Source organism: Centroberyx affinis, unplaced genomic scaffold (assembly GCF_046629955.1).
Source record: "Centroberyx affinis isolate AG114_WGS23_722 - 3 ecotype Tasmania unplaced genomic scaffold, CSIRO-AGI_Caff_v1 ptg005746l_1, whole genome shotgun sequence".
NCBI lineage: Eukaryota > Metazoa > Chordata > Actinopteri > Beryciformes > Berycidae > Centroberyx > Centroberyx affinis.
The window spans coordinates 23,455-37,339 of record NW_027282909.1 but is presented as its reverse complement, the minus strand read 5'-3'; the positions used below and the strand labels follow the sequence as shown (position 1 = coordinate 37,339).

Sequence of the window (13,885 nt, the reverse complement as noted above, 5' to 3'; positions counted from 1 at the left end):
AAAAGGATCCAATATATAATTTGCAAGTGAATGTGAAGGAGAATTGCCTAAAAACCCTCCAGGGGCTTGAAAAGTGGCATTCTCCAGGCAGCATATTACAAAAAAATAATTACAGCAATATAAAATACACAATTTGAATGTATCTATAAATAAGTTTAGACATAGTAAAAAACGGTGGTAGCTATGCTCGGTGTAGTAAGTCAGAAAACCGTAAAAGAAAAAGCAGCTTGAAAACATCATTTAGTATTGTTGGCAATTTTATTTATTTATAAATAGAATCCAACACAATTTCCTACATTCACCAGCGTTTAAAGCCATGACATACTTGTGTTACACGTATACAGTCGAAAATGGTTTAATGTTTAAACTTTTATTTTGGAAAAAGCCAGACCGGAAGTTCTAATATTCTGCTGCTGGCTTGATTCTGCCAAGACAAATCTCGAACGCTGCTGCCCTTGACTGACCCACGTGAGCCGGGTGCTTACAGCTTCCTTGCCTCCTACTTAGCCGACTGGTTAGCTAACTAATTTCACAGTAAAGCGTATCAAAGCCAGCTTGGATATCTAATTATCGTATAGTGAGGCGTTAACCGCTGTGTTATGTTCTGATTTGATACCAAACGCGGATCGCTACAATGTCTGGCAACTGTAAATCGCTGTTGTTTTTATTGCATCGGTGTGTCGCAGCAAGGCATGTCACGTTATCGACAGGGATCAAAACACGGGGACGCATGCTGGCAGGCAGGTGTGGGTTTCTCCAGTCCCATCAGTATCAGAAGTGGACATCGACAAGGACACTGTCCCTACAGAGCCTCTCCCGACTTCAGTCTGCACTGAAAATCAGCCAACATAGCCTCTGTACTAAGGTTAGTGTCACAGCTGTAGGTTAAAGTTCAGCCTACTGCCATCATCACCTGTCCAGGCCCTGCAGATCCTGTCCTGTTTTTGAATTTCCACACAAAATAGCTACAGAGTCACATTTCTTATCTTATCCTACCCTGTCTCTTTTAAAAACGTACCTTTTTAGACTGGCCTTTTTACCTTCCTATGATAATTGCTGTTATTTTACTTTGCCTAATTTAGGGATGGGACGATATGCGATTCGATACGCGATATGGGGTTCACGATTCAACCATGATGCAATGTAATCAATCAAAATTCAAAAAAATTATGTTTATGTCTGAGTCACAAATCTTTCTAGCAATGGCATTGGTTTACCAGAATGTAAACAACAATGTAAAAATGTCATTACAATGCGCAAGTAATATATTTTGGATGGAGAGTTTTATAAAACTGATGGTCAAGCCATCTCATCTTGCTACAGCAGAACAAAATGGAGCTAATATTGCGATTAGTTTTTCTGCCCCACGATACGTATGGTCACATTTTTGTATTGTATTGTGATATGTTGAATTTCAATCTATCGGCCCATCCCTATTGCCTATATTTTGAATTAATCTGTTTGCTTCTCTCATCTGTTCACCCTTTGCTTCTCTCTCTCTCTCATCACCTTGTAATCTCTCTGTTAAAGAAAAGTGCTATATAGGCCTAAATAAAGTTTATTATTGTTTTTATCCTCCAGGCAGGGGGCCCTTACGAAGATGAATACCCGCCGCTGCCAGCCTATCACTCGGACTCTGAGCCAGAGAAGAAGGAGGTGTACATCGTCCAGGCGAAAGGTCTGCCGTGGGCCTGCACAGCCGAGGACCTGCTGCACTTCTTCTCTGGTGAGCGCCTGGCTTTCATCCCAGCTGAAAGGTCGCTGACACGGCCAGAGACCAACTACGTTTACATGGACAGCAGTAATCCGATATTAACCCGACTAAGACAATAGTCTGAATAAGAAATTGATGTGTAAACTGCATTTTCTGATTACCTTACCTAACCTGAATGAGGTCAGACATGTGGAGTATTCAGATTTTAGTCGCATTATTGAAGGGCATTTTAGACTGTAAACACCTTAATCCAGCTATGGCTGTAAACAGGAATATGAAAGGAATAGTTCTATAAGGCTTAAGCAACCCATGAAAGCAGCTTAATCAGAATATTGTTTTATTCAGAATAAGTGGATTATCGCTGTCCATGTAAACATGGTCATTGAGTGTTGCAGCAGATTTACACTGAATAACCCTGCTCAAACAGCTGTTTAGTATCTACTTGTGATGCCATGTGCTGTGTTCAGAGTGCAGGATCCGGGACGGGGTGAAGGGGATCCACATGACTTTGAATCACCAGGGGATGCCGACGGGACGGGCCTTCATCGAGATGGAGCACGAGGAAGACGTCAGCAAGGCGCTGGAGAAGCACAGGCAGTACCTCGGCCCGCGCTACGTCGAAGGTTCGCCACGCAGCCCGGGTTGCTCGATGAGTATCGGAGGCGCCTGGTTTTTGCTCCGTTCTCATAACTCAAATCTGATTTAAAGACCCTGAAGTACTCTGCGCACCACACTCTTGACTCAGTTCTGGATGTTTTGATGTTCTGGCAGTAGATTCTTTTTGTAGATGTGAGGGTTGGGGCTAATTTTGTTAATGAGACCCAGGTTTGCTTCTGGGTTCACTCCAGAATTAGTTGCAGTATGTGTTGGCGGTGTAAGGGTGTGTTCACACCAAGTTTGGAGCAGTTTATTTGAATTCTGGAGCATTTTGCTCCTGTAGTTTGGTTTGTTTGGGCGGGTGAGAATGATGACAGTTGAACTGCCTACTGAAGAACGGTTAGGAGCGAGAACACTATCCAACCAACTACAGGAAACGACCCCAAAACACAAGGGATTATGGGTAGAAGGAGACAGCAGCCAGCAGTTAGTCATGCTTGGAAAGCCTAGCATAACAAAATGAAGTGAGGGCAAACCGCAGTCTGGACTGATGCTCATATTCAGCTGCTTCTTCATGTGTTCTTAACCGGTATGAACACCAGAGAAGAAGAGGCAGACAGGTCCATCATGTTTAGCTAAAGTTACAGGAACTGGAGTCAGATTTGTTTAGACTCCCGCTGCCAAAATCTCTAACCTGACAGGATGACAGGTCACCAAATCTCTGTCCAATAAACAAGCTACTTGTGAGTCCATGTGACTTTTGTTTACAAGCTCTTGTTTACTTGTAATTGGGCTTTGAGAACTGCCCTAAACAAATGAAATACAAAAAATGCAATAATATAAACTGTCCAGTTTTGTTCAATCTGCACCCTCACACTGGCTCTTATTTGGATATTAGCAGCATAATAAATGGACTGTTTGCGCTGTAATTGATAATTTTGTGGGCGGGCTGAGCAATAAGCCCAGAAGATGAATTTTCATTATGTTTACGTTTTTTCTGTAGTGGTAGTTTCCCCGCTGTGTGAACCACTGCAGCCTAATGAATGTACAGAGCCACCTTTAAACTTTTCATAGCACTTTTTTTCAGTTCCTTGAGATTATCTGATTGGTTCAGTAAAATCCAATCACATACAACAATATCCAGCACTTATACTGGCACCTTTTTGAAATCTACTCTTAGTATGACAGTTTCAAACTTTAAAGCAATATTCCACTTAGTTTTACCATGGGGGTTATTCGGCACTTGACCGCCATGAAAACCAGAATATAAACTACTCACCAAGATCGAATGCAGCTGGACGAGTTTGTAGTGTTCGGAGTTTCACTTCCCATTCATTTGAATGAGCCACGAAAATATCTTGAAAACTAACATTTAACACGTTGGTGATCAGATTCAACAACAGATCCTGCTACTGTGATTTTCAACTAACTGTTGGTCCAACGTTTTAGAACATAATTTCACCAAACAGCATTTTTATTGATAGAAGAGAACATAGCGGAGGGATACCATTTAGGAGAGATAGTTCCTGTTTGGGAGACCGGATCTACTTTTTGTTTTAAATACAAATTTTAGCGTAAACCAAGAATAGAAATGCAAAATGACAATGGACCAATTACTGCTTTATTGTCTTAAAAGCGGGATCTGTTGCTGAATCTGTTCACGTGTTAAATGTAAGTTTTCAGGCTATTGTCGTGGTTCATTCAAACGCTACAAACTCGCCCAGCTGCGTCCGATCTTCGTGAGTAGTTTATATTCTGGTTTTCATCGCGGTCAAGTGCCGAATAACCCCCATGTTGTTAGACGTGTAGCGGATCTGTCCCACTGCAGCATCAGCTCATGCCGTGTTCTTGGTGTTTTCCCAGTCTATGAGGTGACCAATAGCGACGCGGAGGCCATGCTGAATGCTGAGTCGGTCCAGGCCCCGGCCAGTGACGGCGTGGTGCGGCTCAGAGGGCTTCCCTTCAGCTGCACCGAGGACGACATCAAGCGCTTCTTTTCAGGTAGGACCGCCTCCTCGCCCCTCCCATCCCCAGACCTGATGCACACACATCACAAATGAGACGGGTTGACCATCACAATTTGATTTCATTTCAGTTTATTTGCACTTTGTAATGACATGTTTTAAATCTAATTCTGCGCAGTCAGACTTTGTTGTCACTGAACTTTTATTTATTACATCGTATCGTGGTTGTATCGAATCGTGAACCCCATCCCTAGTAATAAATGATTGTCCTCCACATTACAATAATGCTTGAGACAGGACAAGTGTGTTAAAGGGGCAATAAGTACGATTTTTACTGTCCCATAGCACATCTGTGGGGGGGTTGATAGGGTTGTTGATCAATATACCAGTGACTCAACAATTAATCCCAGACCCTCAACCCCCCCCCCCCCCCACCCCCACCCACCCATTCGCATTGTCAGCTACTCAAAGATGGAGGACGGCGCTACGAACAGCATCGCAGCACATTTCAGCTACGAAGGCTAAAAAGCCGCGTTCTGGAGCCAAAAAAAAACGTGACTTTATTGTTTGTGTCAGTTAGAGGCCACCGTAGGAGGAGATAAGTTCGATGTTGTTGCAATTCCTACTCGTCGCCCCTTTAATGCCCCCTTTAAAAAGCAAAAAAAACGTTTAATATATCCCACCAAGAAAAGTAAAAACCAAAGTGTTGCTGCTGTGTTTTCCAGGTTTGGAGATCATGGAGGACGGAGTCACCATCGTCCTGGACCACAGGGGGAGGAACTCGGGCGAGGCCTATGTGCAGTTCTCCTCCCAGGAAGTGGCTGACGAGGCGCTGCAGAGAGACAGGGAGAACATAGGCAACAGGTAGGAAGCTGCAAGAAGCTGGTTCTGCTCTACTGTATGAGCCAAGAACTGGACAACAAATTCAACATTACATGACAGCTATTGCACAACATTCTAGATATTGGTTTTGTCTGTTATACCTGTTAATTAAGGCTGTGACCATAATGCCGTAGTGGGATTTGGCTTTGTGGCTTATGACTTTTTTCCCCCAATATCCAGCACTTATGAAACCCTTCTGTTCTGTTTTATGACTGTATCCGTCTGTTTGCAACACACACCATGATGTCTCCAACATCTCCAGATACGTCGAGGTGTATCCCAGCAGAAGCACTGAGATCCGCTCCAGCTGGAGGAGGGCGGAGTCGGCTCCTCAGTCCGGTCCGCTCTCAGCAGCGAGGAGGAGCGTCCCCAACACACAATCCGGTGAGGCTTTTGTTGTATCTGTTACTCAGGCGTGTGTGTGTTTAAAAAAAACAAACAAAAAAAAACATAGAAAGAATCCTACTAGAACTCACACACTGATAAGAAGAGGAGGAAATCCAAAAGAGGCCAACAGATTTAAAAAAGAACTTAAATTTATCGCATAAGGTGCAAAAGGGAGAGAAAAAAAGTACAAAAACTGGAAAAAAGTTTTATAATGTAAATTCATGCTATAAATCATGGGAAGTTGTATCAAACCAATGCGAGTTATATGAGGATAGGGTCTCTTTAAGGAAGTAAAAACACAATTTAATACTTTTTTGAAAATTTAATTGATTGATTTGATTTTGTTTATATTGGTTGTGGTGATACCATAGGTTGATCACCTGGAGGCCAGTTTACCCAGCTTTTTATTTACCACTGCATAGCTGTAAATAATCTGCAACTGTAATAAGTAGCTGTAAAATAATCATGATCAAATCAATAATAATCACAATTTCTCACAAGTCTCATAATCGATCTAGTCATATTAGCGCTGAACGATATTGACAAAATTGCGCTTGTGTGATTATTTGACAGAATATTGCGGAGACCGGATCTACTTTTATTTTTAAATACTAATTTTTGTGTAAACCAAGAATAGAAATGCAAAATGACTATGGACCAATTACTGCTTTATTGTCTTAAAAGCGGGATCTTTTGTTGAATCTGTTCACAAACTCGTTCAGTATAGTAATGCAAGTTTTCAGGATGTTTTCATGGCCTCATTCAAACGCTACAAACTCGTCTCAGCTGCATCCGATCTTGGTGAGTAGTTTATATTCTGGTTTTCATGGCGGTCAAGTGCCAAATAACCCCCCATGTTAAAACTAAGTGGAATATTGCTTTAATGTTGTTAGACGTGTAGCGGTTCTGTCCCACTGCAGCGTCAGCTCATGCCGTGTTCTTGGTGTTTTCCCAGTCTACGAGGAGTCGGTCCAGGTCCCGGTCAGTGACGGCGTGGTGCGGCTCAGAGGGCTTCCCTTCAGCTGCACCGAGGACGACATCATGCACTTCTTTTCAGGTAGGACCGCCTCCTCGCCCCTCCCATCCCCAGACCTGATGCACACACACTGGACACGCACCCTCACGCCACTGGACTGTGACGGGAAACTCACTGACTTGCACGTTGCGCGGTAATAAATGGGACGATATATGGAAAGTCAATATATCACAATACAAAAATGTGACAATACGTATCGTGGGGCAGAAAAATGAATTGTGATATTTGCTCCATTTTCTTCTGCTGTAGTAATCACAAATGACATCACAGTTTGATTTCATTTCAATTTATTTGCACTTTGTAATGACATTTTTTTAATTGTTTACATTTTAGCAAACTGGTTCTAGAAAGATTTGTGGCTCAGAAATAAACATAATTCTGCACAGTAAGACTTCATTATCATTGAACTTTTATTTATTACATGGTGTCATGGTTATATCCAATCGTGAATACCATCCCTAGTAATAAATGATTGTCTTCCACATTACAATAATGCTTGAGAAAGTGTGTTAAAGGGGTAACTAGAAGGGCACTCGGAGAGAGCAGACCTCCGGCAAGGCCAGTAGTCCAGTCTTCTGAGAATTGCTTGTTCGTGAGTCGGATCCGGATCCGCTCCAAAATTTAATGGGTTCTTCCTTGGCCCATGCTACACCCTTCCACGAAGTTCCATGAAAATCGGGCCAGTTGTTTTTCCGTAATCCTGCTGACAAACAGACCAACAAACAAACAGCACCGAAAACATAACCTCCTTGGCGGAGGTAATAAGTAGGATTTGTACGTCCCATAGCACATCTGTAGGGGGGATTGATAGGGCTGTTGATCAATACCAGCGACTCAACGATTAATCCCAGACCCTCGAAACCCCCCCCACCAATTGGCATTTTCAGCTACTCAAAGCGAATGCCAAAGCAGTATTATTATTCCAGTATTTAGCAGAGGGATTTCCTCTCTTCGCCAGACGATTCTGTTGGATTTCTGCACTAATCAGCTAGTTTACTCCTCTCTGTTGTGAAAACGTGACTTTATTGTTTGTGTCAGTTACAGGCCACTGTAGGAGGAGATATTAAGTTCGATGTTGCAATTCCTACTGGCCGCCCCTTTAATGCCCCTTTTTAACGTGTAAGATGTCCCACCAAGAAAAGTAAAAAACCAAAGTGTTGCTGCGTTTTCCAGGTTTGGAGATCATGGAGGACGGAGTCACCATCGTCCTGGACCGCAGGGGGAGGAACTCGGGCGAGGCCTATGTGCAGTTCTCCTCCCAGGAAGTGGCTGACGAGGCGCTGCAGAGAGACAGGGAGAACATAGGCAACAGGTAGGAAGCTGAAAGAAGCTGGTTTATTTTTATTTATTTATTTAAAAGGGACAATGTACAGTTCAAACATAAATGTCACCATTTGATGCACCATACCAGATTATAGCTGCAAGCTAATTCACATCTTTACTGTATGAGCCAAGAACTGGACAACAAATTCTACATTACATGGCAGCTGTTACACATCATTCCAGATATTGGTTTTGTCTGTTATATCTGTTAATTAAGGCTGTGTCCATCATGCTGTAGTGGGATTTGGCTTTGTGGCTTATGATTAGAGTCATAATCAGATTTGTGGGGACAAAACAAATCAAACATTATTTTGACTGAGCCAGATAGAAGGGCCTTGGAATGCAGTAACTCATCTATACTGTAAATAAGGAAGTCAGAATCAGTTAAAGACCACATGAAATGAAAAATAACTACTAAAAAATAACTTTTTTTTATTTTTTACCTTTTTGCCGAAGTTGCTGGACTTAGTGTACACACCTGTTTACCAAAACAAATGTTTCTCTTGTTTCAAAAGTAACAGATTTGTTTCAAATTCAGAACGAACATCTGTGCTGTGAAGAGATTAATTTCAAAATTAGATATCCCCCCCCCAAAAAAAAATGACTCCCACTCTCCCGTATTGAGTGCTGGTCATCTAAAGACATTTGCTTATAAAATATGTCATTTTTCAAGCACAGATTCATTTATGTTTTTCAAATATTGCCTGATGAATTCCAGGTAGCAGACTTTTTTTCCCCCAATATCCAGCACTTTGTTATGAAACCCTTCTGTTCTTTTTATGACCGTATCCGTCTGACACCATGATGTCTCCAACATCTCCAGATACGTCGAGGTGTATCCCAGCAGAAGCACTGAGATCCGCTCCAGCTGGAGGAGGGCGGAGTCGGCTCCTCAGTCCGCTCCGCTCTCAGCAGCGAGGAGGAGCGTCCCCAACACAGAGCCGGCCCCCAAAACCGGTGAGGCTTTTGTTGTATCTGTTACTCAGGGGTGTGTGTGTTTTAAAAAAAATCATAGAAACAATCCTACTCGAACTCACACACTGATAGAACAGGAGGAAATCCAAAAGAGGCCAACAGATTTAAAAAAGAACTTAAATTTATTGCATAAGGTGCAAAAGGGAGAGAAAGTACAAAAACTGAAAAAAGTTTTATAATGTAAATTCATGCTATAAATCTGTGATTCTCAACCTTTTTCATATCAAGGACCCCTAATTTAGTCCACATTAGAGCCACGGACCCCCATTTGATGAGATTTTGTCTCTCGAACCCAAATCTGAGAATATTTTTATTGTCAGATATGATTTTGTCCAGAATCCCATGACTATCTGTATTGAAGGTAGAGAGATAACAGAGAAACTATGATCAAAACAGTCTTTCTTCTACATTCTCTAATTGTGTTAACGTCTTGTAAATGAAATAATGTTGAAGTTCAACGCTTCATCAATTTGCTGGGGACCCCCTGGAACCCCCCCAACCACTGCTATAAATCATGGGAAGTAGTATCAAACCAATGTGAGTTACTGTATATGAGGATAGGGTGTTTTTGAGGAAGTAAAAACACAATTTAATGCTTTTTTGAAAATTGTATTGATTTTTTTTATATTGGTTGAGGTGATACCTTAGGCTGATCACTTGGAGGCCAGTTTACCCACCTTTTTTTTTTTTTTTTTTTTTTACCACTGCATAGCTGTAAATAATCATGATCAAATCAGTAATAATCAAAATATCTCACAAGTCTCATAGTCGATCCAGTCATATTAGGACTGAACGACATTGACAAAAAATCTAATTGCGATTATTTGACAGAATATTGCAGTTGTGATTTAAACTGTTTTTCTTGTAATACATTTTTTTTTAGAACTTTTAAGTTGTTTAAAGAAAAGTGAGTTGAATATGATGAAAGGTTTTGATTCATGGACCAAAGATTACCTGCAGCTCTAAAACACCTTGTTCAGAAATCCATTTTGGACGCTCCTCTCTCTTAAGCCATTCATTTTAGCTTCTGAGATTTGGAAATTGCAGTTCAAGTTGCAATTTCGATTTTTTTTTTTTTTTTTTGATTATTCGATTGTTCAGCTCTAATTCATACGGGTTGAGTTTTAGTCAAAGTCAGTTTTATTATGTGTATTTAATGCCGTTGTGGTCCGCTACACTTGGATTCATAGGCAGCTGTCAATCAAAATGGCCTCACATAAAAAGCCATTGGTCAAAATGTTTCCTACTCTTTTTTTTTTTCTCTTTGAAGAGGGCGGTCCTTTCACTTTCAGTACTTTTCATTCAGACAGCGGGGAAACAGTGAGAGAGGCGGATAGCGGGAGACTTTTCCCGATAACTGAAACGTTTGCTCTCAACGAACACATTTGTTGTTTCAGCTGTGCTTGAAAACGTGCAGCCAGCTTCCCATCAGAGCTCCGTCCCGCCTTTGCATTACGTTCACATGAGAGGCCTTCCCTTCCAAGTGACGGGACAAGACGTCGTCCAGGTAAAACAACATCCACACAGCGAGACGTTACGCCCGAATACTGGTCTCATGTCCTGTTGTTGTAGAAGTAGAAGACACTTTAACGTGATTTTAATGTCTTTTATTTTTCAGTTCTTCTCCCCTTTAGCTCTGTCTAAGATCCTTATTGAATGCGGGCCTGATGGGACGCCCAGCGGAGACGCCGACGTGTTCTTCACCTGCCACCAGGATGCAGTCGACGCCATGTCCAGAGACAAGCTTCACCTGGGTCAGTCTGCTTTTTAAAACAGAGTTCACACAAGGTCCTTAAAGTGCTTTAAAGTCCTTGAATTTAACTTTTCAAAAATTTAAGTACTGGAATACCTGGAAAATAAGGCTTTTATGTGAGACCTTGAAATAAATAAACAAATAATTAAATAAATAAGTAAAATGTTTGCGGTGTCAAAACAGAAATGCAGACGCGAACATACAGTATGAACCGATGATTTAAAGCACTGATGGTTGTTAAAACACAGTGAGGTTTACGGAAATGTTTCTTGCTTTTGTGTGGAGTCCTTATGAACAGAAAAATAGTGCTGGAAGGTCCTTGAATCTGATTTAATATCGTCTGTATGAACCCTGTTAAAAAGTTCTTGGTCGACTTTACTATGAATCTGGGTGTCACAACAGATTTTGAAACAACATAACTCAAAGTCAGTTATTCATCTGACGCTTATCATCCCGTCTCTGTGTTTGATGTCCCCGGTCCTCGTGGTTTTTAGTATTAATTGTAGTAATTACATTCAAAAGTGCTTCTCAGTGTTCATAGCACTGAACATGTAGTGGATTGTGCTCTCATCTAACTGTGTAGATGACATATGGACAGACCAAAAAGCAGTGGTGGAAGAAGTACTGAGATCATTTACTTAAGTAAAAGTAGCAATACAACAATGTAAAGATACTCCATTACAAGTAAAAGTCCTGCATTCAAAATCTTACTTAAGTAAAAGTACATAAGTATTGGCAGCAAAATGTACTTAGAGTATCAAAGTAAACGTACTCGTTATGCAAACTGTCCCCATTTAGAGAGTTATATTTTTCCAATAAATTATTGGAATATTAATACTTATTTATTGACATACATGTACATGTAAGCAGCATTTTAAAGTTGTCAAGGTGAAGCTAATCTTAACAATTTAGCTATACTTTTGGGTAGTCTAATCTATAACAATGCTATTTTATAGTTATTTTATAAAGATGATCAAATGTTTTAAATATAAAATATTGATCTGAAAAGTAACTAGTAACTATAGCTGTGAAATAAATGTAATGGAGTAAAAAGTACAACATTTCTCTCTAAAATGTAGTGGAGTATAAGTACAAAGTAGCATAAAATGGAAATACTCAAGTAAAGTACAAGTACCTCAAAATTGTACTTAAGTACAGTACTTGAGTAAATGTACTTAATTACTTTCCACCACTGCCAAAAAGTGAGGAAATAAATTCTTTCCAGGTATTTGTCAAAAAATAGTTTCATTATATGAAGTCTGAGCAACTCAAGTATGTATGTATGTTTTTTTCTCACAATTTGTCCTCAATTCTTTTTTTTTTAATCATTATGGTCATTTATAAGTAATTTGAAATAAACTTAAATGTTTCTTGGATTCATCTGTGGATCTTACAAAATATCAATTTGTATTAATCTAAAGCAGCTTAATAGATGGAGATTTAATGTCAGCAGATTCCAGTATGCCCATTAATACACTGTTAATGGATTACAGTGCCAGGTGGATTCTTTTCTTTTTCCTTGTCAAGTCGTCAGGAGACTCCGTGTCACTTTGCAAGTCCTCTGTCTGCTGTCAGAGGCTGAAGATGCTTCCTGGTCTTTCTTGTGTTACAAATGTTAAAAAGTTGTTCGCTGTAAGAACTGAGTCACTGTGATGTTTCCACTTCACATTTGAATCCTTTCTTCTTTTTAGGAGAGAGATACATCGAGTTGTTCCTGAACTCTGTACCAGAGACTAACAAAGGGTGAGAAATATTGAATTAAAAATAAAGTTCAGCAAAACGTAGGCCTAAGTCTTATGCTGCGTTCCAGGGATGTCGGAAAGTCAGAAAATCCAACTTTCTACTGGGTAAAATGCCATGGAATGGAATTTTTCAACCCCAAAAGTTCCCAAGATAGTTATCAGACGACACATAAATAACATATATATAATATAAATGCTAAACTGCATTACTTTCAACATGTTTATAACCCTCAAATTACACTTGAGTTTGATTTTCAGTGTTGCATGACCTTAAATCCATCAATACACCTGTGTGATAATGGTCAAACATATAAATTCCAAATGTAAATTTGCATTTACATTTGCTGGTGTTCTGTGTTGCTAAATATCACGGACATGATATTTAGCAACACAGCTGTTAATGAGGAACAGCATTTTTTACACAGAGGTTGTAAATTACAACCTACCAGCTAGGAATTTCCGACTTTAAATGGAACACAGCATAATACAACGTTGGCAGTGTTTTTGTTTTTTTGACAGCAATTTCAGTGCTGCTTTGTCTTTGTAAGGACTGTGTTTGATATCAAAGTATAGAAGGGGGGTCACATAGCCTGTGCCACTTTTGCTGCCTGTTAGAAGTTGATCTTTCCTCAGGCTGCTTTTAATGCTTGTCAGTAAATTAACTTCTCTCCAGGTGGAATTGAATCATTTCTTTTATTTCCTCCTACAGGTGAAATACCTGAAAGACGGATCCCAAACACATGTGCAGGAGTATTGTATTTATTTTCCGTGGACTGACAAGAATTGGATATCAAACAATAAACATTCCTGGTGTCAAAAGAAACGGCCTGAGTCGTCTCCGTCTGTGAGGACGGAGTTTGAAAGTGATTTCACTAATGGTTACTTGGATGGAAATATTGAAGAAATGAATGATGATGTGATGCTGGAGGTGATGAGGTTAGTTCACAGTTCATCTCCTCAGAAATCAGGATGTAAAGCTCACTCCATGTGCAGTGTTCACTTCATAGACTTCATTATGGTTACTGTGTTGTTTATCAGCCATCCAACAGGAAAACTCTTTGGAAGTCAGCAGACAATGTTAAGATGCAACATGACAACATTTAGAGATTGTTTTAAGGAAAATCTGCCCAGTAAATAAACAGGTGTGAGCTTTGTTTTAAAATTGAATGTCCTTGTCAAAAACTGAACTACACAGTGCAGTACTACCTTAAGTGCTGCATTGCGATTTAAAAGGGCAACATTGCTCTCTATCCATGTGATATTCAGATGGGTCACCATGCTCTGAAATCAGTTGTGATGACACACGCTCTGATGCCTGGGGAAAAACCTGTTTCATGCTTTCATTTGGTGCCATTTTGGAGTTTCCAAAATGAGACAAACAAGGCATTAAAAGCAGCTGAGAGGGAAAATGATGAAATATTCCAGCAGAAAGCAGCTAACAGGCTGTACAACATGGACACTACCGCACTGCAAAAGTCTTACACACATGTAAAAAAAATAAAATAAATCAAT

The 13,885-nt window shown here is 40.2% G+C and overlaps 1 protein-coding gene across 1 annotated transcript; it reads left to right on the top strand.

Annotated features, from left to right (window-relative positions):
* Positions 1–474: 474 nt before the first annotated feature.
* On the top strand, positions 475–13,773 carry grsf1 (G-rich RNA sequence binding factor 1). Its single transcript, XM_071547255.1, has 13 exons — positions 475–865; positions 1,582–1,726; positions 2,182–2,337; positions 4,175–4,312; positions 5,001–5,139; positions 5,420–5,541; positions 6,500–6,601; positions 7,754–7,892; positions 8,727–8,860; positions 10,276–10,385; positions 10,497–10,632; positions 12,323–12,374; positions 13,083–13,773. The coding sequence occupies exons 1-13, from the start codon at positions 635–637 to the stop codon at positions 13,084–13,086; spliced, it is 1,608 nt and encodes a 535-aa protein (XP_071403356.1). The 5' UTR covers positions 475–634; the 3' UTR covers positions 13,087–13,773.
* Positions 13,774–13,885: the final 112 nt, after the last annotated feature.

Coding starts and splice junctions, on each gene's coding strand:
- grsf1 (XM_071547255.1), top strand. CDS start 635: ATGTCTGGCAACTGTAAATCGCTGTTGTTTTTATTGCATCGGTGTGTC. Junction 2,338..4,174: donor CGGCCCGCGCTACGTCGAAG/GTTCGCCACGCA, acceptor GTGTTTTCCCAG/TCTATGAGGTGACCAATAGC. Junction 7,893..8,726: donor AGGGAGAACATAGGCAACAG/GTAGGAAGCTGA, acceptor CAACATCTCCAG/ATACGTCGAGGTGTATCCCA.